This window comes from Candoia aspera, chromosome 3 (genome assembly GCF_035149785.1).
Source record: "Candoia aspera isolate rCanAsp1 chromosome 3, rCanAsp1.hap2, whole genome shotgun sequence".
Lineage (NCBI taxonomy): Eukaryota > Metazoa > Chordata > Lepidosauria > Squamata > Boidae > Candoia > Candoia aspera.
This window is the reverse complement of record NC_086155.1, coordinates 18,550,205-18,577,297: the sequence shown is the minus strand read 5'-3', so window position 1 is coordinate 18,577,297 and position 27,093 is coordinate 18,550,205. Positions and strand designations below refer to the sequence as shown.

The following is a 27,093-nucleotide window of genomic DNA, read 5'->3' as shown; positions in this document are numbered from 1 at the left end:
CTCCCGGGCGGGCGAAGTCGCGACTGCCATTCCGCAGACTGAGGCGGGAGGCGGCGGGTTCAGCTGGAAGCGGCCGAGCTCGGAGCCGCTGCGGCTCTTCCCACCCGCTTCGCCCCGCCGAGCCGACCTACGGCTTCCCGCGCGGCATGATCCGGGTCCAACGAGGTGGAGGAGTCGGCGGTATTGGGGGAAGCCGCGGCCTTGGCACTATGGAAGTGAAGAGCAAGGTGGGTGGCGTCCGCGAAGCGGAGTAGGAACGGAATAAGCTTCCTCGCGCGCGCGCGTGGCTTTAGTGGCGGGGAGGAGGAGAGTGCCCCCCCAAAAAGTCTGATTATTATTTTTTGACTGTAGTGAAGGGAGGAGAACATTGCCAAGGAAGCCTTGGCAAGGCTGTCTTGTTTCGGGGCTAGGGTTTCATTTAATTAAGGGTTGGCTTTTAGTACCTGTTTGCAGCGGGGGGGGGGCAGAAAAGTGTTCCTGAGCATGTAGAGAGGGCATTTCTTTTGGGAACTAAACCCCACCCACCTTCGCTCCCATTGTATCTGCCATAGGGTGTAGGGAAATACTTTCGAGCAGAGGTGGTGAGTACAATTCAAAGCCAACCTTGAATCCCGGCCCCTTCCTTTTCAAAAAATAAAATAGGATTAGAGTGTGATTATATGCTAAAAAGAAACGACATTCTGTGTGTGTTGTCTGTGTAGACTGATGATGAATTGTCCACCTCAAAAAAGAGACTTAACTCAGTTTTTTGTCACTGCAATCCCCCCCTTCTAATGACATGTTAGGTGACATTCATTTAGGATTAAGTGTCAGCAGGAAGGTGAGTAGAGGCTAGGTGTTAGTTGCATCTGCAGAATCCTACTTTATAAAAAGGGTACTTTAAATGAGTAGTTGCAAAAATTGCAGTATAGGAATCCACTAGGAGATGACTTAATTCTCCTGAGTTAAGTATTAACCATTTTGTTTTGTACTTAAAATTGATCATTAAAAATCAGGAAACTGCTGGATTTCCCTGTTCTCTTTATAATGTGTGCGCGCGCACAGATAGAGTAAGAAGCTTTAAAGTGAGCATGGTTGATTATAGAATTAGATGGTAGGCCACTATTCATGATTGGTATAGGCTAATAGGGTGTGATTATGCTTAGGCATTATATGTTTGCCACAGTTTATGTGTCCCCCTCCACGCACAGCATATTTGTTCCCTGCTGTAATAACTAACTAGCTTTGCCTAGAAACAAGAATCTCATAAAGCATATTAGAATTCTGTGCTTTTGCTGCCTTTTTTAGAGGGAGTATTCTGGTTTTTATCAAGTATCTCTTTTACCTGGGGAAGCAGTGACTAGTTATCACATCCATTTCCAGGCATAGCTTGGAGTGTTCTTTTTCTATCCATTAACCCACAGTTTCTGCAGTGTGCCACGCAACCTTAGATGGAATTTAAAAGGTGTAATATACTATGAAGTTGTCCTCAGTATCTTCCAATACTTTTGTGGGGGTTTTTTGAATTTAAACATTTCTAATCTAGTTGTAGATAGATCACATTTTAAATACTTGTAAAATCTCTTAATGAAGAAGGGTATACAAGGGATGCCATTTTGAGCCTTCTGTTTCCTTTAGCCATGTTAATTAGCTGTAGCCCTGAGCCTTCCCGCCAGGGTACTGTAAGAATTTCTGAAATTGTGCACACCTAGGTACTTGAGTTCTGATATTAAAGGTGAACAAAATTGATTTAATAATACAATTTTACAATGGATTATTTTTGAAAAAAGCATAGACTGATTTCGACCTTAGGTGATTTTGGAATATCCAGAGGGCCTGTCATTTACTGTAACTATAAGCTAATTGTATCCATACAAAATAGTTGCCCTGGGGTGATTTCTAAACTTCTCTGTTAGTGTACACACCCAAGTATACTTTTCTATAGATTAAACTGCCCTTTTTATTATTTGTATAGCCATGCCACAAATTAAAGAGGTACACTGTGCTATACATGACATTTTGAGTAACAGGATGTGTCATACTATAGTCTGACTGGGAGAGAACATTTCATCATTCATTTACTTTTGTGTTAGCTATTAGTGGATATGGTGAAGTGCTTTGGCATTTCTCTTAAGAATTAGATGAAAAACTATGGTTTGGCAGTAATCGCTATGGATTATAGTTTAAATCCTTTTATTGAAGATAGCTAAAATTTTAGATTGCAACAAATATGATCCTCAAAGCACATTTTACCTAGCATCCAGTGTTTTAGACTTAATGTGAAGTACAATCCACATATCCTTGTTCTTTTCTATGTTTCTATATTTAGTGAGATTTACCACACCTCTAAAATATTAATCCATTCCAAGTCTAGGTTCCCTGTATCTCCTATATTCTACTGGTCAGTCAGTCTTTTTACTAACATGATTAGTCTGCTTGCGCTTTTATCACCACAAACCAAAAACATGTCGATTTTATAGATTGGCTGCATTTCTATACTGCTAGTTCCAAAGCTTTCTGAAAATCAAGGAATAACTGCAATTCCAGGTTTTATCTGAATGACAGTTGTTATTTCATGTGTGCCTGTATTGCTACTTTTCTTCTGTGATTATGTATTGCTGCATACAGAAAACTTGGCATAAAATCCAAATTTCAGAAGCTCTAATGTTTATTTTTTTCTAATTATTTTTCTGTAGTAATTTTTCTAATAATAACTAAAGATATTGAGTATTAAAAGCTTATTTATCTCTATTATCATAAGTATACATCTGTTAATGATCTGTAGTGAAGCTTGATGAAAATAGATGGGAAAATATTTGTAGAATAAAGTACAAAAAACTTAAAGCAGACAACTCTCTGTTTTGCATATGTATACATTGAGTTTTGTGCTAAAAATTATAATCTGGGAATTCTGAATTATGGTCATCAGCTTCAGCATGTGATGATTTTGAGGAAGAAGATTCCATTTTAAATTCCATCCATTCAGTATTCACTATACATGAAGAATCCAAATCAGAAAGAATTGACTGGCACCAGTTTCCAGTCAGGGAGAATATATTCCATCCATGTTGTGTGCATGTATAGCAAGTGCAGTTATTTCATGACTGCATCTTCAGCACTAGTTGTACTTTGAGAGGATGTCTAGCACTACAAATATTTTTATACTTACGAAGTTAACTTGGGAAACTGAACAATCAGTTTGAAGGTGTGAGCAGACTTGAGACAACCTTTTATCATGGACAATAATGGCACCTGGAGATAATCAAATTGTTCCATTTCATCTTTCACCTTTCATCCTTTAACTATGGCATGATGATGTGATCGGGAGAAGAAAAGTACCGTATGTATGTGATTATTTCATAAATACAAGAAACACACACAGAGATGACACAACATGGAGGGAAATGTAATGGCGTTCAAGTAGAAAATGAAGCTAAGGGAGCAATATTCCAAAGAATTCTAACGAAGCATGTCTTTTGAAAAGATGGAAGAGTAATAATAAATGCAGGTACATTTTTCTCTATTTAAAAAATCAGATTTCTATGCCTGTGGAAAAATGTATCAAATCTCAAAAAAACAAATAAATAAATGACAACTGAAAACCAATGTGGTCAGTGGTTATGAAGTTGGATCCAGGTTTTAGTTCTTCCTCGGCCGTGGAAGCTCCCTGGGTGACTTTGGGCCAGTCACTTTCTCTTAGTCCAACCTACCTCTCAAGGTTATTGCTGTTATGGGAGAAAAATAGGTCTTGTATTGTGCTTAGATATAAGCACACACCAAGTAAAAATTCTGATACTAAACAGATTGGCTTGCATTGGATCATGTGGGTGCCTAGAAAAGTGAGGGAACAAAGCGTAAGTGTTGCAGAGTAAATATTTGGAAGCAGCCTATGATTCTACCAATTTGAAGGAAGTTACTAATGTTTTAAAATTTTATTTGTGATGCGCAAGTGTGACAACACAACGTGACTTATTTATTTTGCTTGATTATTGTATAATATAAGCTTAATAGACTGTATAGAAAGCAAGATGGTTTGAAATTAATTCCATGTATTTAAATGCCTTACAAGCCAAGGTGGAGTATTGAGGCTGATCTCTTTCAGCCCAGTCAACCTCACAGGATAGTTGTGGTGGCGAAAATAGAAGGTAGGAGTATTATGTATGCCATCCTGGGTTATACAAAATAAAGCTGAGATATAAATCTTGTAAAAAAAAAATGACCTCTCAGGGATTATTTTTTTTATTTTTTTGATCAGTTCATCCAGAGGGCCGCCTCTGCAATGGCACCCACCCTCTTTAACAAGCTACCCACGGGGTAAGACAGGCCCCCACTCTCCCGGCCTTCCGAAAGGGAGTAAAAACATGGTTATGCCGCCTGGGTTTGGAGGGGCAACAGCTATTCATGGGGTGGTTGGCCCCATGAGGGTGCCATGATAAGATCTTATTCCTATTTTGAATTTTATATTTTATATTCGATATTTAGACTTGTATTTATATGCTTTTATATTTATTTTTATTCTTTGTAAGCCTCCCAGAGTCATTGTGTACGAGATGGGCGGCAGAGAAATTTAATAATAAATAAATAAATGTGATAAATGTTTTCCCAACTAGTTCTAAGTTCAGAATTCATCATAGTATTGTTGACTACGAATATTATGAGCACTGCCCCTTCCAGGATTGGGAGGAGCTATTCACAGTGACTCATGCCTTGGGCATCTCCTGAATGGATTATTGCGATGTGGTCTACACAGAGCTGCCCTTGAAGAACACTCAGAAGCTGCAATTCCGGCATGTGGTGATGCAGACAGTTATGGGTGCCCTTTAGTATGCCTCTTGCACCATTGCTCTGCAAGCTGCATTGGCTCCCGATATAGGCTTCCAGGTACAATTCAAGGTGCTAGTTACCACCTATAAAGACCTTCATGAGACCAGGTTATTTGTGGGGCCTCCTCCGATTATCTCTGCCCATCCCACTTGATCTGGCAAGGTAGGCATGCTCTATGTCTCATCTCTTAAACAGTACATCTGGTGGGACCAGAGAACTTGCCTTCCCTGTCACAGTGCCTGCCCTTTGGAACACCATGTCCCCTGAGATTCACTTGACCCTGATCCTGCTGGCATTTTGCAAATCTTTGAAGACCTGGATGTTCTCTTGGGCATGGAGGTCTGGAAATCGGTTGAGCCCATCTATGTAATTTTATTTTTAGTGTAACTGTTATATGGATTTGGTTAAATTGTTCTTAGGTTGCTGTTGTAGTGTTTTATTATTTTTTGTTTTCTGTGGCTTTTTATTATGTTTACCACCTAGAATCACAACTTGTAAGATAGGTGGCTACATAAATAAATATAATAAATACGAATCGATTTAAAAGAGATAAAGCATTCTTTATCAGCTAAGTTTTAATCTGAGTCACTCTTAAAGTCTACCAAATTTTTTAGTCATTACAGTAAATAAGCTAAAATTGTCCATGTACATCCACATTCTAATATGTAATACCTTTTGTATTCACTGTGAGGCTGCACAGTGTTTCAAATAAAGAACTGGAAAGGATTACCTGAATTTGAAAACATAATTATAGGAGCTTCAAGATACATCTGTTCATTTTAATAAGGCAGTGATGTTTGAAAAAATAATTTTGTTTATATGACTTACCATAGCTTTGTTTGCATTTAAATTCAATTCAGTATCTTTATACAGATGCATACTATTGTCAAAAACCACACAACATAGAATCTGCAGAGTAGGCTAAAAGAGATAATGTACTAAACAATAATATTAAATAACCGATAGCAATAATAATTGAGTAAAATTTGGCAAGCCTTCTGGAAATCACCAATGGCCTGTTAGCTGCAAAGAAGAAGAATGTCCTCTTCTGAGCTCCATCACTGTTGATTAACAGAGTCTTTATTAAAATCTCAGGCAATTGAAAATCTGATGTTTCAGCTGAAACAAAGCTCTCTTGAAGTGAATTGGGCGGATAGACTGCAAAATTGAAGGGCCAAATTAATGCTTGTCATCTGTGACCATGTAAAATGGTCTTGTAAAATCAAGGTGGTCAGGAAGCTCTCGAAGATTAAGCCAAAATCTCAAGCAGCAAGTCTGCATGTAAGCCTCTAATATAAATTAAGCCAAATTCTGGCCTCAACGAAATTGGAAATGCATCAATTTTCTTAAAAATTTAGGCTGATTTCAAATGTTTCATGTTCACTTGAACTTCAATTTAAAAAAGATCAAATATGCATATACTTTTATTTCCTACTGCTCTAAATGCTAATTTCTTTTACTTTGGCTCATTAGTATTTTCTGTTAGACTGATGCAGGTTTGGGTGTGGGGGAGTGGGCTGGTTTGTATTTTATTTGTTTTTCTGCGTTTTGACTACTTTGGTTTTAAAGACAGCATATTATCTTGACATGCTCTTAAACATTGGTAGACTAGACAGAGAAGAATTTGAAAAAGCATCCTGGAAGAAGGTGGCAAAGTGCTTTTACTGCTGAGAAAAACTGCATTGATGCAGTCAGCAGAGCTTTATCTTTAGGCTTTATCGACTGATTGATTGAACTCAAATGTAGAAAATATCATTTGAATCTTTCCTCAGCTGCTGTGTCTGACATAAGTATTATGAGGTGTGCAGAAAAGTGAGTGCAGCTTATGGAATATCCACAGCTGAAACTCTTGGCCAAGGAGACTGTTATATTTATAATTTCCTCTTCCACTTGCATGCATAATATACAGGCTTAAATAATCGTGTAGGTGCTATGCATGAATTATGAAATCTAGCATCCTGTCCATTCAGGTATAAAAAATAGCTTAGGGTGCTGCTACCACATTCCTTATTAGATAATAGCTTCCAAAACTAGGGAGGTAATGATTTAGAAGGATGCAGGGAAGTACTTCTGGTATTTCCTTTCAAAATGAATTTCAGATTATATGGTGAGTGAGCAAGAATACGGAGGAACATTTTGTAACAGAAAAGGGTGTAGAATTCAATTGCAGCGGAACCTGGAAGGGGGAAGTGGCTTAGGAGATTTACTGTGCAATCCTGTGCATGCTTACTGAACAGATTGTGTAGGATAGAGAAATCGTTTGTGGGTTCATACTGTTGGAAAAAGAAATTTCCATAAGATAATGTACAGTATGGGTGCATTTTGTTTGCTGTGCTGTAATTACTGTTTTTGAAGTTACTGAATATTGTATGTAAAATCTTGTATTAATGACAAGAATTTTTGGACTGGTGAGAATGGGGAAGCTTGACATTTTGTATAGAAGTGGGTTTTCTGGAAAAATTTGGATTACGTTATTTGAAGTGAAAACATTCATTTTAGCCTATTATATGAGGTTTGAACATTACATTTAAAGAAATCAGAAGCTTTGCTAATTTAAAAAAGATGTCATGTTGGAAACAAAGTTGGGAAATTAAGTTTTTGGGCTTGTTAGGGTAGTTAGGGTGCCCAGGCAGATAGTTTTTAGCCAGTGTGGTTTCTGTTTGGATAGTGCAAAACTAGATGAATATGAGACAAGGAACCTGAAGGGGGCATTAGGAAGATTAGTGAAGGTGAAAGTGCTAGATGTATTGTAGTTGTAGATAGATTGGTGGAAGTAAGGGGATGGCAAGGTAATAGTGTACAAGTTCCAGAGAAGAGAGTTGGCAAACCATTCCTGAACTTGGGCCTAACTGGAAGGCTCTACTAAGTTTTCAGTGTCTTCAGACTGTCAGAAAGTTGATGACAGATGAGTTGTGTTTGCAGCACAATCTGCACAGATGGTTGCAATGAAATGGAAGAAGAATACAGTGGCCACCATTATAAAGGAAGCAGTGTCAAGAAAGACAATGAATCCAGGCCTGGTTCTGAGCCTGGAAGGAGCTGGTCATGGCTTAGGGATACTCCTAGAGTCATGGGTCTTGCTGGAATAATACATGGAAGCCATGGCTTGGGAATCTTCACCCAGATTTGGCTGGTGCACCAGTTATGGCCCAACTTGCACTTTTCGTTGCAAGGCACAAAGAGCCTCACAACGTAGTTCATGATCATCAAGGAATAGAGGAAGAAGATAATTAAAACAGGGATTAACACAAGCACCCAAAGCACCCACACCCATGGACCCATATACAGCTGAAAAGAAGGACATCGGATGAGCAGAGATAAGCCGCACCTGGTGCCCTGGAGGACACACCAGAATCGAGAGGACAAGAGAAGACACCAGGAAAACGCCCATGCAGCAATCAAGGGTCCCATCAAGAGGGATTGGGACAATAGAGGGTGGAGGAGCCCGGGGCCATACAAGAAGGTATAAAATGGGCACCTCCACACCACACACCCCGTTCCCGTTTTTCGTTCTGTCAGCCACCATTCCAATAAACCAGAAATCCTTAATACCCATTAAGTGAGTCTGTGTCTTATTGCGAAGCGAGACTGACCCTGACACTCATGCCCTGATCATTACATGTGTAATCTATGTGGGGCCACCTTTGAAGACAACTTGAAATCTGCAGGTTGTACCAAATGCAGTAAGAAGGCTGTTAGCTGGGGAAACTTACTACTGCAGAAGAACAACTATTTTGAGGTCACTGCACTGTTCACCAGTAAGCTTCTGGGCCCATTTCAGGGTACTGGTCATTCAACTCCTGTAAAGCAGGGTACTGAGTTATATAAGGGACTGCCTTGCCAAGAATAAGTCTTCTTGTCCAGTCAAGAAATGGCCTGCTGAGAATCCTGATCCTGCCTGAGATGCAGGAATTGTAAGGTAGGCATCATACCTTCTCTAATAGTTCCCACACTCCAGGATACATTGCCTTCTGAAAGACAGTTGGCACTGGTTCTCCTCTCATTCTGAAAAGCTTGAAGATTACGATGAACCTCTTCTCTGTTGTGAGTGTCCTTATCATTTTATTCTTCAAAAATAAAGTGAACTCTGGGTAAAGGATCTATTTGGGTTTTTTTTTCTTCTGTATATTGATGAGGTAACATGACTAGGGGAAACATGGGGAAGATATAAGACAGCACAATCACTTTGTTAACATTTAAAAATAAATTAGCTTTTATTAAATAACTTATAACCATGTTCATTTAATAATACAACATATATGGTCTTCTCTGGCAATAAATATATTCCTAACCTTGGACAGATGGTTTTCCTAGATTGGGACTTCCTCAGACCTGTCCTTTCACCCATACCTTAAAAACCCCTCCCTCCACAGAAACTGCCCCCTCTGGAATATAACATGGGAACAGTTGCCATGTTTTGCCATGTTTTGATTGGCAGTTCCACCAACCAGTCAAGACCATCTTATTTCAGTGGGCCTTTGGTCCATATATGATTGTGGATGACTTTTTCCTGTAATGTGAGATTTTGTTTTAAGGGGGGGATGGAAAAGTATGTTTTTGTTTTGTGCTTTATTTTCCTTGTTGCGCATTGCCTAGAGTCTTGTGATTAGACCAGACAAAAAAGTTAAATAAATTATATGCAATTGCAATGTAGTTTTAGCTTCTCAGATTTTAGATCAATCACTTGAAAAGCAAATAACTTATAACTGAAACTCACAAACTTGCCTGAAATGGAAAATTATTCACCCCATATTTCTGATCTTGTAGGGTTGCATAAACAAACAGTCATGAGATTTTAAGTGGGAATTTGTTATATACGACATGTGCAGTGTTTTGGCATGTATAGACCACTGAGCAGTATAAGAAGGAACATCAGTGAATGAGAATTAGGATACTGGAATGAAAAGCTATATAGACATTTCAGAAATGATTGGCAACATGAACTTTTATTTTCTTATCTTGGGTGCAATCCCTACAGTATATTTGACAACTTGATTTTTATAAATTATTTTGATACATACATTTCCTATTGTCTGATCATTAGTAATGTTTTCTGGTTTTTATAGTTTGGTGCAGAGTTCCGACGGTTTTCTTTGGAAAGATCAAAACCTGGCAAATTTGAGGAATTCTATGGATTACTTCAGCATGTTCACAAAATACCCAATGTTGATGTCTTAGTTGGATATACAGACATTCATGGAGATCTCCTACCAATCAATAATGATGACAACTACCACAAAGCAGTCTCTACTGCTAATCCTTTGCTTCGGATTTTTATTCAGAGAAAAGGTAAGCATTTAATCAGTATTACAATCAGAAACTTCAGTGAGTTTCTTTATGTTAAATGGAGGTTATTTTTTATTTTATTTCTATTTTTTCTGCTGGAATTGCACTTAATACTGGCCTGAGAACTGCTGAATTATTTGAAAGGCTGAATTACTTCTGTGCTTTTTTTCTTATTACATAACCTAAAATTGTATAAAGTGCAGTGGGTTCCATCTTGTTTCATTTTGTTTCAGTATACAAGATTAAATGGAATGGCAGTTTGCCTCTCCCCACATTTCTGACAGCACGTGATTGTCAACTGAAACACCTCTGGATTTCTTTAATTTAATCCTTGGATCATGCCTTCTAACTTTGATGTCAGTCTTACCTCCTTTGTAGCATTTGAATATTGTTTGAATCTAGTGATAGTTGAATGCAAATGGCATAATAAAAACAGCAATTACATGGGAAAAAATACTCATTTGATTATCTTAGATGGAATATTAAGAAATAAAGCCTTAATCTAAGTTTTAAAATTTATCTACTTAAATTGATTTTCAAAAGAAGCTTCAAGAAGCATCTTGCATAATAACATCTCATATTTCTGATTGTGCCCTTCTTTGTATCCAGTCAACTATGGTTGGATCAAGAATGAGCCTCTTGGCTACATATTCCTCCCCTTATGTTTTCATTATTTCTACTGTTGTCCAGATGGGAGAAGCTGTAGTTTAAGTACTGTTTACCAATCAGATACACTGCTTCCTCAGGCAAAGAAAATCTGGGTGTGTTTGTGTGTGAAACAAGACTTGTTCTTCTTTAGATAAAACATGTTTTATTAGTCTAAAAGGTATGTTTGAATTAGACTACTAGCTATCGACTCATGAATTGTTTTTTTCTCAGGGAGAAGGGAGGTGGGCTGTGTGAAAGAATAGAGGGAAGGGAAGTTAGCTGATTGTACTAGATGCTTATACAAGCCATCAGCTGGGAGAACACTCCTGGAAGTGAGTCACAGGTTAGCATGATAGCAGTTTAGTCTTGCATTACATGTGGGAAGTAATAAAAACTGAAGTAAAGCATCTTAGGGTAGATGTGTGCATTCTGAGCTAAGTAGTGGGAACCACAGTTGCTTTCTATGAAACGACAGATGGATATGAACAATCTGGAATAAAGGGAAGAATCTCAAGAGCTAGAGGAAGGAAGGAAGGAAGAAAATAGGGCTATGGAAAAAATATGAGGCAAAAACCAATTTTTAATGACTGCATTGTAGCTTTTACGTGGAGGACTAGAGACATAGAAATTAGCAGTGGAACTTTTAAAAGTATTTTGAGAACTGCATAATGGTTCTTGGCAAATGTGCTGAGGAATGGGGGAGTTTCCCACTTTGAACACATCAACAGAAAAAGCCTTGTTTCCAGTAAACACAACTTTGAATCTTCCTTGGGTGGAAAGGTGGGGCTAAGGTAGGTAGGTAGGTAGGTAGATAGATAGATAGATAGATAGATAGATAGATAGATAGATAGATAGATAGATAGATAGAGTCTAAAGAGGAAAGAAAATTTGAAAATACCTCAATTGTCTTAGTTAAAGGATAAATTTATTTTAGAAAAGGCAACAGCTGATTAAGACAAAATATAAAGTAAGACAAATGGAAAAAGGAAAATGGACTTGAAGTATGTTTATCTGATATGGATAATAAAATGAAAAATCCACTCTGTTTCAACCTTTCAGTGAGCCAGGTTTGGCTGATGTTCTCTTCTTCTTGATGGCAAACTTATTTGGCTACTGTGAAATGTGTGTTGAACATAATGATGGGGACACTGAGTAAGTGAGTGGTGGTTGAACACTAGTAAACAATAGAATACACATTCCAGGAGCCGGTTTCATGTATAGTCACTGTATCGGGTCATTGTATTGTACTCTGGAATCTAAATAGCTTGGATACGCCAAGATAGTGTCTATTTCTCTGTTTTCCAGTCACACAAAGAATCCATTCTGCTTCTGAGTGAAAGCAGAGGCTTGTCGATTGCCCCAGTCACTCTCCTTCAGTGGCAAGTCATAATTATTGAACCCAGAGCCAAATAATCCTTTACAATTGTTTACACAACCTTACATTTAAGGTCGCAGTCCTAATACAAGTAACTCCCATTATATTGTATGTATACAACTAAAGATGCATGCAATTGTGCTCGGTCCCATTTTCTGATATTAATGCCGTGCTGCTGCTTTTTTTGCTGTGTTTTTAGTTTCCCCAATGTTTCTGTCACGTGTATTTCCCCCAATGTCAATTTTGATAAAAAAAATCCAAGCTGAATCTCTTGAAGCAGAGAGACTGATTCATAAGACAAATTTAGCAGCTCTCTCTAAAGCCTTTTAATAGTCATATGATTAGAGCAAATAATCCACTTTGTAGGGATAGGATTATTTCTTACATTTAAACACCATGTAGGTATACTTAACTTGTCTATCTAACAGCACATAATGCATCCACATTTTCTGGTGAGCTATCTTGAAACAGAGTTTTGCAGTTCTGTAGATAAGTCAAAAGTTTGTTTAGGAAACAGACCCTTTTTCTTCCAAAGGGGTTGAAATTTTATGTAGATTCTACAAATACCTGACTAAGAACTGGATCTTACAGCGCATTTGTTGAGTTTCTTAATCACAACTCTGTCATGACTCAAATATTAGTACATTTTAGGGGGTTATATGTGGCAACCTTTTGGGTTTTGGCTCCTAATCTGTGGTGAAGTTTATTGTAAATGTTAATCCTTCACTTCCCCCTAGCCTGTATTTTATCTGTGGGAAAAGTTTTGAAATAATTTTGTCCTCTTACCCTCTGTTCATTAACTGCTTGGTAATTCAATAGATTTGTACAAATTCTAAAAATAGGAGAGATTGGATATAATAAAGACCTCCTTTACAATTACGTTGTATAGGAGTGTTTTCAGAACACAAACCTTGATACTCTGGCTGAAATTCATGATGCTGAATCTAGATATGATTACTACTTAGAAATGTGGTATAGATCATGCATGTAGATTTGTGTGTGTGTGTCTGTCTATGGTTTAATTGCAGTTCTTTAACTGAACTTGATTCTTACTGAGTAGGTTGCTATTTGCTTTTATGTATCTGAACTCTGGTGAAGTTTCTGCAACTTACATTTAGTCATGATAGATGAGATTTCTGCAAAACTATGATCTTAGGAACCTTAGGAAGAAAGACAAGACCTGTTCTCTCTCATTCTGAAGTGTTGGACACAGAATAATGGATTCATGGTAAAGGAAAACAGATTCTGATTGAATGTTAGAAAAAACTTCCTAAAAGTAAAAGCAGTTCATAGTGGAATCAATTGCCCAGAGAGGTGATAGTCTCCCCTTTAATGCATCTACTCAAGCAGGGGCTAGATAGCAATCTGTCTGGGATGCTTTAATTGGGATTCCAGCCCTAAGCAGGGGATTGGCCTAAGTGGCCCCTTCCAACTTTATGATTGAAAATAGTATTTCTGAAACAAAATATCCAGAGGGATTGGTCATGGTACAGTGAAAGAAGAGATGCTTGCTGAAATGTTAAGCGTGAAGAAACTAGTTCAACTTACACAATAGCCATTAAGAGAAGTAGTCTCTATTTTAGAAAAAAGAGTTTAGACTTTGTATTGAAACTAGCATTCTGTAATGATGCTGCTCAGCATATGCAACTTTTCTACTCATTTGCAAAAGGCTGTATTTTCTTGTCAAGTTTGTGCTAGGGTCATGGAAGAGACACCATATGGCACGGGAAGAAACAAGTTAAGAGTGTAGAATTTGTGTCTCTTGATAAGGAGCTACATCGAGTGTTATGCAAGAAATCTGTGCTGTGCCCGCCCCTCAGATAACATATGTATGTACATTTCCCCCCAAACTGTCTCTCTGGAACCTGCAATTTTCTGGGAGGCACCATGGAGAGGGCAGGAAATAGTAAATTCTGATGGCAGATCATTAGAGTAATGATACCATTAAATGCTGATAAAGAAACTCTGTCTAGTTTTACTTTTCAATTAAGCGAAGAATGTAATTTCTCAGTAAGCCTTCATCCAAGAGATATAGGTGGAAATATATTCACTTAAAAAACCTCATGATCCTTTGCTCTCAAATCTTGCATATTATCACAAGGTAGCCACATGATATGCTTTTACAGCACTTATATATACTCAAACAATATCCAGATTAATAAAGTTTTGGAGATGGTGGAAAGGGATTCAGTGAATTGGATTTGACACTTATGGAAAAATGAAAATGCATTCCTACCAATAGCAGAAGCTTTGTACAAATAGAATTTCATGATTGGATACAAAATATTGGCTAGTATTTGGCACACATTAAAGAACAGTAACAAGACTGGCTCAGCAGCAAATTCATTTATGAGTGGATATATTAATAAGCCAATCATGGCTTGGTTAGCCAAATCCAGTATTAATGCTGAACATGAATTCTGGATTTGCCTCCTGAGAAAAACAGGAGAACAAATGTTCTTTGTTTGTTCATGGCTTTGTTTTCTGGTATCTTAATAATGCCTACATAATGCTAAACCTGGCCAACTAGGCTGTAGATGGCTTATTAACACTATTTGTTCAACTGCAGATTGTGTGGGTGCAGGCTGGTGCTTCCATTGCTAAGCCAACCTTATAAGGTTTACTGTTACTTGCAAACTAAATCAATGAAGAAATAACTCTTTTTATCAATTTACAAACAAAGTTCCAAGAGTGGGGGAGGGGTGGTTAGTGCATGTAAAAGATGCAATTGTGCCATTCTTATTGTCATTTCATGCTTTCAGAGGAGCTAACTGGCAGTCAAGTGCGAACAATAGCGCATAAGTCTATGTTTTGCTGCAGATCTCTGATAAAGGCTTTTGGGTGATTTAGGTGACTGTAGTTGGCCAATGAAAACGTTAGGTAATATGTGTTGTGTTTCACATTCAACATGCAGCTTTGGTTTCACATCAGTGAGTATGTTTCTTAAAAGCAGTTCACCTTTCTGCCCCATAAGCATTCCCATTACTTATGATAACAGCTTTTACTTCTAGTTTCTTACTGCTAGAAATTTAAACCGATTAGTTGTCAGAACAATGGTGCCTCTGTACTGAAGAATACTCCTTAAAATAAATTATTCAAGGGTAATCACAAGGCTATACAGTCATGCTGCCCTGCTGAGTTTTTAATTATACTGTATATACTGACAGAATTGCATAACATGCTAAGCTGTATTTTGGTTTAGCTCAAAGTGTCACCCAGACCCAGAAATACAGTTATTTCATGGTAAACTAGGAAGCTTTTAATAATAGTATATGGCCATGTTGGTTCTTGGTTAAGCAGTGTCAGCTATCGCTTAGCATATTGTCTAAATCCATTAGCTTATGGTTAAGCATCAATTAGTCCACCAGAAAAAGGATAAGGGACATAGGATCAACTCTAAAACAGAACTTTCCACTCTGCTGCTTTTTCTTCCCCCCGCCCCACTGTTTGGGAGACACATCACCAAAACCAAATTAATCAGAAAACTAGGACAGACATACTTTAGTAAGTGAGTGAGTTAGTTATTATTTATGTCACCGCCTATCTCCCCCAATGGTCAGTGTTGAGATGCTTAGCATATTATATAATCTGAAGAGAAACCAGATTTTAAGGGCATTGTATGAAGAGGGTTTTTTAAATAAAAAGTGTGTGTGTGTGTGTTGGTTGCACTGTCCCCAAACGACTGTATGCTGCTGTTGTGCCATAAAACATGTACAGATGCCTTGGACAGTGACTCTTCGCAGTCACGACGGTGATGAAAAAGTAACTTTGTGACCAATGCTGCATTTACAACCTTTGCAGCATCTCTCTCAGTCATGTGTTTGCCCTTACAGTCAGTCAGTACATGTTGTCCTGTGCCTGTCCCAACCCCCTCCTCCCGGCAGAGTGGAGAGATTGCCTAAACAAGCTCTCTTCCTGAGCTGCTTTTGTCCCTAGTGCAGCACTTCCTAAAAAGTGTGAATCACTCCTTTGTGACCTTAATTAGTTAATTAGAACCCTCCAGCCAACTTCCAACTGCTGCCTGAAACTGACCAGGACTTAATCAGTTTCGCACTGAAGGCTTTTGTTTGCTTCCTAAGTGGCTGGGGGCTGGCAGCTGCAAGTGCGCTAGGCAGCCAGTGCATTCCTTTTGATGTGTATTCCCCATTGTGTGCCTGCTTACTCTCTTGTAATCTCTTCCTCTCCAATGAATGTAAATACAAACATCAATTCTCCTCTTGCTAATTATCCCAGTGCCAGGGTGAGCATTCCAAAGGGCTGGCAGTGGGAAAAAGGGCCATAAGATTTGCCTTTTACCCAGCTTTCTTGTGATTTGAGTTCCAGAAACCTCACCCGGCTGTTTGGGGCTATATCCTTCTGACATTGTAAAGCAAAGGAAAGCTGAAGAAAATTATATGCACAGTTGCAGTCACGTGATTTTTCACTTAGTGACTGCTTTGACTAAGTTGCAGGTCCCAATTGAGGTCACTGAACGAGGACTGCCTGTATATTTATCCAAAGCAGGTTACAGTTGTCATTTGCATAACAATTTTATTGCAAGTGTTCCTGAATCTTTTAAAAATAATATGCCATTGTACATTGTGAAGTGAAATTCAAGTTGTAGACTTCAAAAATAGGTAAAATTGATTTGGAAATATAGAAATGTATTTCTAAGGAATCATTTTGCTATAATGGTTTTCATTAGGGATAAGAAGTTCTGCCTATATTTTGTAAGATACCCATCTTGGTGTTGTCTTTGTGATTATTTAATTTATTCTTTTCAATTTATAATATGTTTCCTTTAGCTGTGACAGCATTGCATTACTATAATTTTATTTAGAAGCATGAGATTTGCACACAAGGAATCCCAAATTTTGATCTCTCTTATGTTGCATTGCATTTTTAAAATTGTATAGTGATAAGTGCCTTTTCTACCTGTCAAAATGGAATATTTAATATGTGTGTTTTGAGAATAGGATATTTCTTTCTATGTACAATTGTTTATTTTTAAATTAAAAGCTGAATAGAATTAAAAATTACACTCAAGAACCTTTTGAATTTACAATCTTGAAATTAACAATCTTGCTTTTGAAAGGATTGATATCTTATAAAATGAACTTTCAACCTGAATTGAAGCTGAATACTGGGAAAAAATACATTTAACTTTAACCTCAGTTAAAATTTTGCTTACCTATGTTGCTATGTTGGAATAGTTTTCAAAAGCTATTGCATTTCATTTACTAATTTTTAACATTCTTTCCAAAGTGATATGTAATGTTCTTTGGATCAAATAACAAAGTGATCAATTGAAAAACTAAAATAATGCTTGGCTTTAGTGTATGTCCAAAAATATCTTAAATTATACTGGGATAATGATTGCAGTATAAGTATTCTAGGTGAAGTAACCTATGACCCCAGTTTCTGAGGGGCTGGCCACATTAATCTATAGAGTAAAAACAGGTTTTCATTCCACCCTAAAGAATACAAAGGAAATATACTTAACTATAGTTTTAATCGCAATTTTTAAAAAATAATTGATTTCTAAAATGACTCGCATTAATTAAGAGAGTGAGGGCCTTCCTTCCAAATTAAAAACAAAAACAAACAAAAAACAAGACATAAAAGGAAGGAGGAATTGAGCAGAAAAGGAAAGGAAGGAAATTATGTATCCAAGAGCAGAAAAAAGTGATAAGCCATGAAACTGGCATTCATACCTGGTTCTGAAGAAGCTGATTTTTCTTTGCTGACTTTCTGTCTTGAGTAACATTTGGTGGACCTTGATTGCCTTGATCAGGATATAAGGCCTGAATTTGCTGTTCTTAGGTTCTCCAGTTTCAGAACAATAGTCAGAAGCTGACCATTCTGTCTGAGTGGTAACTGTGAAGTAAACGTGCTACAGTGTTCTTTCTCTGGCTGATATAAGGGATTCAATTAGTTTTCCCCTTGCTGCTACGTCTTTGAAGGCAAGAGTTGCAGCTTCCCAAAGACCTTTGATCACCTAGCAGGTCAGAATAATAATAAAGGCAATGTTACAATGTACACTGTGAGTTATATCTCATGGTGTTCTTCCTTGAGGGAAAGGGTGTTGTTGATAATCAGATGTCTTCTTTCCTCTATTCATTGTTAGCTGTTAAAACAATGCCAAACTCTTGATAACGTACTTCAGATCATTCAGCAATCTACCAGTAGATTTTGCTTTACCTTTTGGTCACTCCAGCTCAAAAAAGAAAAGTAATGCTCCTTTGCCATGTAGACACCAAGAAGAATCACATTTGATCATTTATAGGTGAAATCTTCAAAGATCTGCAGATCCAGCCTTGATTCTTGACCCTTTCTCTTTTTGTTTTACCACACACATTTCTTAAGAATTCCATTCAACTTTTGTGTTTTTACAGACATACCCAACTCTCACCTTCACATAACAAAGGGGGCAGAAGCATGCCCTTATTACATAACTATTTTCACTTATTTTGATAGACACATATCCCTCACAAAACCACTACTATCCATTCTCTTTTTGATATCGCTTAGAATGCCTCCATCCATTTCCCCATCTTTGCTAAGCATTCTGTCAAACTACACAAATTCAATTACTTACTCTACTTATTAGCTATTTATGATAACTTTCAGTCATTCATAGCATTTTCCCTTGGTCCTTGAACATTAATTTTCAGTCTTTGTTGCATTGTGCATATCTCAGATTTGCTGCAATCATCTCAGCCAACATACAAAAGTAAACATATATTCACAGCCTAACTAACTCACCTATAACGTTACCACAAGTATTTCTGATAAATATATCAACCATTCATCATACATCTTTGTCTTACTCCCTGCTTAATGTTAAACTATTCCCTAAGCATTCCATTTGTTATACTCATATTTTACTCTCATTATGAAATGTTCTTAAGGTATTCAGCAACCAACCTTTAACTCCATATTCATGCAAGACGTTCAGTTTATCATAAATGTTACACAAATCTACAAACCTACAGTAGCCTTAATTTCTTACATTTATACACTTCTTCGTATTTTTTAAAATATTTTTATTGAAGTTTTTCAACAGAATTAAAAACAGTACAAAATTTTGAGTTAAAGAAGAATAAAGAAAAGTAATAAAGTGAAAAACAAATGTAGAAAAACAAATAGAAAAGGGGGAAAAAAAGAAAGGAAAAGAAAAGAAAAATTCTAAAGAAGCGGCTTCCGATCTTCTCGACAACAGTTATAGATACATTTATATTTTACCCTCTCTCTCTAAGGTAACATCATAATTTCCTTCTTTCCATAAGCTACCCTTTTTAATCTTCAAACCCCTAAATCACAAGTTCATTTTTCTCTTAGCAAAAAGTCCATAAGGGGTTTCCAGTCACTAAAAACTGATGTTTATGTACTTCTGAAATACATGATGGATTGCAAAAAGAATTGTCCAGAAATCCCTGCCTAACATAAAGCTATACTTCACTTCCCAGATTTTTTTTTTTCATTTTTATTCCATTTATTTAAGAGATTTCTAAAGCCACTGCTCTCACAGTTTGTGACTCGGGGTGGTGTACATCCATAAAAATCAGAAAATTTTTAAAAATTGAAATATTATGCAAAATCCAAATAAGCAAACCAAAATAACCTCTTGTTCCCTTTCAGTCAGAATTCTACCAAACACCTTCCCTGGGAGACTTAACAAACCAATCTAATCCCACTGTAGTTTTTGCATTCTCTCCTGCTACTTTCCCCTTTGTAATAGGGTTTGAGTTAGATGTGTGGACTTCAACTTCCAGACTTCCCCAGCCAGCATGTTGGCTTGGGAATTCTGGGAGTTGAAGTCCACACATCTTAAAGTGGCCAAGTTTGACAAACACTGTATAGGAGGGCAATAATGTCATTCTTCTGATCATAAGGAATAGATACAGCCTCCAGACAAGTTAAAACAAGTCACACAAACCCTAATATCTAAAGCATTTGCTTCAATTCCCCTCTTCAACATAACACAATTATCCCCATAGAAATCTTTGAAATATTTCTTCCAGCATTCCCTCCCTTTTGTTTCAGCCCAAATCATTTCATCATTTCTTTAATATCATTGCTGGAGGCAGAGTATATTTAGTCCTCTATACAACCCAGTTCCATAATAAAAAAAATTATTTCCATCAAAATCGTATTGCATTTTCTCTGCTTTTTCAGTTTTACATTTCTTGCTTTCTTTGACTGCATTCTTTTCAAGTACCCTTTTCTCTCACATTCTACAGCATCTTTTTTCTTTTTCCTTTTTTTGCATCTATAAATTTCTACATGCACTTTTTCTCATCCTCAGCATCTTTAACATCATCATTCCACCAAGCACACTTTATTTTTTCTTCCTCTTAGCATAACTTCACATACTTCTGTTGCATTTTGTAAGGTATTTTTTTTTCACTTTGTTCCAAGCATTCCTCCACATCCTTTCTCTTTACATCCACTTTCCATTTATTCTGTTGGAAGATTTATCTTCTAATACAGAATTTTCTTTTCCTGCAACTGTTCTATTTTCACCCTAGTCTCTTTTCTTTTCTTCTATGTCCATTTCGTCCCAGGATCCACTTTTGATACTACTCAAAAATGGTCTGTCACATGTACAGGTTGTCCTTGTTTTGTGCAGGATTTATTTAATGCAAATTCACTATTATGCAATTGATTGTTGTTGTCTAAGAATTCACTTTACGCACACCCAGTTATGCTCCAAAGTTGTTTAGGCGTAAGTGGGGGTGTGGGTGAGAGAGAAGGCATGTAAGCTGTATTGCACAAGCAGATGCCCGTTCGTATAGAACATCTTTAAATTGATACGTGATGTGGAGGGCAATTTAATCAAATTTTGATTGATAGATACATAGATGCAGACTTTCTTTTTAAAAATCCCCCCTCCCTCTTCTGTGAAAGCACTGTTTTCTTGCTCAAATAACAGAACACTGGATTATTTTCTAACTGTTTTAGGAACTTGAAATACTATCTGGATTCTTCCACTGGAGGTTTAAGCAGAACAGATTAGATTCCATGGAAAACAGCTTGTCAACACCACTGATGCTGCCCTGGTTTTTCTAGCCATTCTAGGTTTCTGAGTTTATGTAGAGGAATGGATGAGACCTAATGGGTTTTATCAGTGCTCCTCATGAATATGCAGTTTTGCTTAGATTTATCACTGTCAAAGAATGTTCCTACGTGCAGATTCTTTTCTTTTTTTTTTTTGACAAACTATGTAGTCACTAACAAAACAGAGAATTATAATCTGTTTCCTGGAGTAGAAACCATTTACTTACTATATGCTTGTGGCAAGTTACGAAAGACCAGCCATGAGGGTAAACAAAAATGTGCAACTTGATTGAAAATGAGCTCAAACATATTTATCTCACAGTGAAGAATCTTTTAGAGCCTTGCAACACTTCTAGGCATCTGTAGATAATTATCCTGCAAGTATGAATACCCTTATCAAAGTAGATTTCAAGATTCTGGTGATTATAGCATATTTCAAATGACTACTGTGCTGTACCATTGTGTACCAGTTACCTTGGCTATAATTTTCCAACAGCGTTGCAGGCTTAGCTGGGTAATAGGACCTCCTGGAAAGAAGATACTTTTCTTCAAATATGAAAAATTCTTACAGCTTAAATATGAATACAGAAATATAAGTATTTCAACAAAACTTATTTTCTTCTCTGTGAACTGCAGTATTTTGCAGTAGTTGAGGAACATTTTTCTACTTGTTATGTGTGTTGTTGGGAATACTAGTTTGTGGTTGAGCCACTTGTTAAAAGTGTCTTCCAGTGTTTAAATATGTTACTTATTTAGTCTATTGCCAGTCATTTTACTTGCTTTGGAAGAGGGCAGAGAAGAAAGTTTGTGGAATGGTATTTGTTTTCAGGAGATTAAAAACAGGTCATTTAGCTGTTATCCAGATACCTGGCAGCAGTGGGTCCGCTGGCTCTTTGCCCTTCCTCATGCTTTTTATTCTAATATACTGAAACTTGAGAAGTAAAGTAGAACACAGAAGTACACTTGGAATAAAGAATGTTCAAGTACATATCTTACAAACTATTGACTGTTCATTTAAATGCTTTGAGTTTCTGCTTTTCTAGCAGTAATATCTGTGCTAAAAATCCCAGAACAAGAGGAAAAAGATCCAGAATCTATATTGGTCTTAATACCTTCTTTACGCCAAGTGAATTTTTAGAAGTCTTTGAAGGTAGATTTCTCCTAATCAAGAGATTTGTATTTCTCATAACAGATAGGAACAGTTTTGACCTCAACATCTAGAATTTATTTTCCAAAAACATTTGCTTTGGGGGAGCTTGCAATACAACTGCCCCTTTACCTGATAAGTCCATATTTATGATACTTGAGGGTCTTCCAACTTCTAATGAGTACATTTTTAAATAGAGTGTAGTTTGGTATAGTTGGGACTTGGTCAGCCACATTTCTTATGCCAGGCACATTAATTTCCTAGTTTCTAGCCTACTTGCCTGTTGAGTTTTTGCAAATTCAAAAACTTGCAACCATTTGGTAAAACTTCAGTTGCCCTAATAAAGGTATTCTGACTATATTCCTCTGTTGTACAGGTAATGATGAAGTAGGGTAGAATAGCAATATTTTTGTGGTTGTGCATTGCATTTTTGGAGAAGGTGGGTCCTGCTTTTTTGTTTTTACTTGTTTTTGAATTTTTCTTGCCTGCTTCCTGCAAAAAATCATAATGACCATATTTAGTTATTTGTTACTGAAATTTCAGCAGCATGATTCTGGGTAAACCTTTGTGGGCTGCAGAAAAGGCATTCTTTGTTAGGCTGTATAGTATATGCCATGGAGGTATTGAAGCCCAGTGAAATCCAGGAAATAGGTTTTTAATTACGTACATGATTTCCTGCTACTGTTCTACAGTCCTTACCATCTTGCTTTCCATTATCTTCTCATCAACTGTGTTGGCTAGCTTATAAAATAAATTGGTAGGAGAAAAGCACTACATCATGCTGAAAACTTCAAACTGAATCTTTTAATGAGCAGTGTTTAAGAGGCTATTTGGATTATATTTTGCCTTTTAAGAATTACTAATATGTTATTTTCTCCTTCTATACTTTTTTAGAAGATGCAGACTACAGTGCCTTTGGGACAGATACCATGACAAGGAAGAAAAATGTCTTATCAAATGTGCTGCGTCCAGATAACCATAGGAAAAAGCCACACATTGTTATTAGCTTGCCACAAGACTTCAGACCAGTGTCTTCTATTATAGATGTGGACATACTTCCAGAAACTCATCGCAGAGTGCGGCTTTATAAATACGGAACTGAGAAGCCTCTAGGATTTTATATACGTGATGGCTCTAGTGTCAGAGTAACACCTCATGGGCTAGAAAAAGTACCTGGTGTATTCATATCCAGGCTAGTTCCTGGAGGCCTGGCTCAAAGTACAGGCTTACTGGCTGTTAATGATGAAGTCCTAGAAGTGAATGGTATAGAAGTTTCAGGAAAAAGCCTTGATCAAGTTACAGATATGATGATTGCAAACAGTCGTAATTTGATAATTACTGTGAGACCAGCAAACCAGAGGAACAATGTTGTTAGGAACAGCCGGACTTCTGGTAGCTCAGGACAGTCTACTGATAACAGCCTTCCAAGTTACACTCCACATATTGTGCCACGCTATCAACCTGAAGAAGAAGACAGTGATGAAGATGATATAATCATTGAAGATAATGGTGAGCCACAGCAAATTCCAAAAGCTGCTCCTTCCAGTGAAAGCCTGGATTCACTGACACAAACTGAAACCCATCATGAATCAATGCAAAATGGTTTCATTTCTTCCAGGGAAGCAAACTTGTACTGTTCAACAAGCAGCATTAATGTGGAATTTGAAATCCAGGATTCTGACCAAAAGACCTTAGAAGAAGATGGGACAATCATCACATTGTGAAAGTACTTCATTTGCTTTTTCAAATTAAGAGGCCAAAAACTATATTTACTTGGCTGCACCTATACAGTATATACCTCTCAAGTGCTATATTTCAGTGGCTTTTTATATTAGCAGAATGGAGTTATGATTCACTTCATTTGTTCCATTTTGATATCTAGCTGAGTAATATTTTTGAAACATGGGCTGGCTTTCATCTTACGTTTTCAAGACAGAACAGTGATCCTATTGCTGAGAATGGTCTGATGTACTTTTTCCGTTTATAAGAACCAGTTTTTGGATCTTTTCTTGGGTCTATCTGCATATTTTTATTTTATTATATGCATCTTGAAGTCAAATGAGATCCAGCCCAAGGAATGCCTTATTTCAACTTAAAAATATTAATGAAATAAAGTAATTAAACATGAGATACCACCATTTTAACCCATCTCCCAATACGTATTAATTAAAAGGTTATAGAATGATTTATAATAGATCAGTTTTCATAACTCTTAATGCAATTATTCATACAACTATATTTTGGATTTACTAATGTAATGGTTAGTTGGGAGGTATAACATTGGTTTTTAATTTATGAATCTTTGACTGTATTGTGATTTATTCCTGGTGCTGGAGGAATACATTTCCACTGGATAAGTTAACTTATTAAAAGCCAGTTAAATTGTTTCTCTGGGTCTATCATATTTAGTTATGTACCCATTCAGTGAGAAATGGTGTGATTATAAATGTTGCAATACAATCCAGGCCAATTAACAGCAGTGGGATTTTTTGTTGATTTCAATGGTTGTTGCAGAATGCCATGCCAGGACCTGGTGTCCTTGAGCAGTTGCAGGAGCCTTGACAGACCCATTCCTTTTGTCCTCCTCCCCACCCTCACCCATTTTCCAAGTTCAGTATTCAGACTAAGGCTAGATGGTCGGATCTGTCTGTCCCTTTAATTCCTCACAGCGACCTAACCTAGCATAGTTTGGGTCATTCAGTGGAATTAAAAGAATGCTCACTGCTGCCTGGAGCAGTACCAGTACAACCAGGTAAACAACCAAGATTCCTTAAGAGAAGAGCAGGGCCATTAAAGAACACTTTGCCCATGGGCCACCAAGCCCAGAAGTTGACCCTGTGGGGTTTTATTATATCTATAATGTGAATGTTTTTTGTGGTGTTTTTAATTCTGAATGCAAGTCGTAATGATCAATTTGGCAATCAAATATCTTATGTATAGTTTTTTTTTAACGATTAGAAGGGTCTTCTACAGTGGAAGAGATCCTTAAAGAAGGCAAGTTCTATTATCATAAACATGGGAAATATCATTTGAACTTCTTTCCCTTTGACAAAAGGCTTTTTTTCTATAAAGCTCTTAGCCAAGGAATTTTATATTTAACCTTTAGGCATATGTTTATACCTTTTTCTTCATGTAATTGTGATTGAGGTACAATCCAGAATTGAAGGAAAAGAATGATTCCACAAAAGAAATTATTACCTGTGTGTATGTTCAGTACTACTGTGAATTAGGTTGATGAATTATATTGTAGATGTTAAACTTTTAACTATCACAGAAGCATGGAACCCAAAACCTTCGTGAAAGAACTGGATATTAATTTATTCTGGCAATATATTGGTTGCTGTGCTGCTTAACTCCTTGATTCTGATTTTTTGACATTTCTATTGCAATTATGTTTCACCATTTTGCATCTATTATGTTGCAGTTACAGACTTAAGGAAATGTTTATTATACTGTGCTTAATTTCCATTCCTTAAGATTGTAGCCTCAATCAGGTAGCTTGTATTATGAGATGAATGTGTACGTTATAAATAAATATATGTTGTATATAAATATACACACACATGTATACGTGTGTGTGTGTACCTGTAAAACAACTTTGTTTTTGAAGCAGCATCATGTCTAAGAAAACTAAAACTCTGAGTTTGGCAAAATCTTTGAACACTATAGAGGGAAAGAGGGTACTGCTTACTGCAACTAAAATGACAGGCTGCATTGCATGATTGCAACGCAATGCAGTTGCCAAGATGACAGAATTGTAGAGTTTTATGACTACCGTGTTCTTACTACATCTTCAAAAATCAAGCTATTTAAACATAATATAGTACATACTAGCTTGAGATGTATAATTATAGAGAGATATCTCAGGCACAGTACTGAGCTTCAGTATAAGATAAATGGCATACTACCTCTAAGCCTTTATCAGTTAGCCTTGCTGGCTGGGGAATTCTGGGAGTTGAAGTCCATGTATCTTAAAGTTGCCAAGGTTGAGAAACACCAAGTTAGCATTTTGTGGGGGAGAAGGAAAAGGGGCATTCTCCAACTAGAACAGTGTTTCTCAATCTCAGCAACTTTAAGATGTGTGGACTTCAAAACTGGCTGGGGAATTCTGGGAGTTGAAGTCCACACATCTTAAAGTTGCAAAACACTGGACTAGAGAGATAGCTAAGGGTTTGACCTATGAACAACTTTTTAAAACAAAAAATTGGTTAAGATATTTAGACTGGTCTGCAAGGCACCCTGGTTTTCTCCCAGATTCTTTATATATGCATCGCACTCAGCTTTTTATTGAAGCTTCTCTATTATATGTATGAGTGAATAATTGTATTGTTTCATCAGAGAATCAAAATTCTTTAGATGCTTTTGATCCTTTAAAACAGAGGCAAATTTTAAACCTCTTCCCCTGTAGTTTGGCATCAGATTAGCCTCTTAAGTGCACCTTATCTGAACAAAAGCAAAACGTGGCTACAATGATAGACTTTTTTGGAGCTGATTTTTAGTTCCAGATGAAGTCAAGCTGAACTGTGAAATCTTTGTTCTTCCATAAATACGTTGTTTAGGATTTTGTCATGTACTGTTCCGACTTACATATTTTCTAATTAAAAACTTTATGCAACATAATTTTTACATGAACATGTATAGAATCTCAAATGTCAGTATTTTTCTTACCACATTAATGTATGATGTACCTCTGTACGACTAAATGAATTTTGATTTTACAAAAATCAATTGGCACTAATCATATGCTAGTCATATTTTTTAGAAACTTGGTAATAAAAATTATGACTATTGCTAA

General features: G+C 36.9%; 1 protein-coding gene across 1 annotated transcript; it reads left to right on the top strand.

Annotated features, from left to right (window-relative positions):
- On the top strand, nucleotides 1-27,093 carry PARD6B (par-6 family cell polarity regulator beta). The gene is made up of 4 exons (XM_063297057.1): nucleotides 1-227; nucleotides 9,870-10,092; nucleotides 23,193-24,746; nucleotides 24,927-27,093. Exons 1-3 carry the CDS (start codon nucleotides 147-149, stop codon nucleotides 24,020-24,022), a joined length of 1,134 nt encoding a protein of 377 aa, XP_063153127.1. The 5' UTR covers nucleotides 1-146; the 3' UTR covers nucleotides 24,023-24,746; nucleotides 24,927-27,093.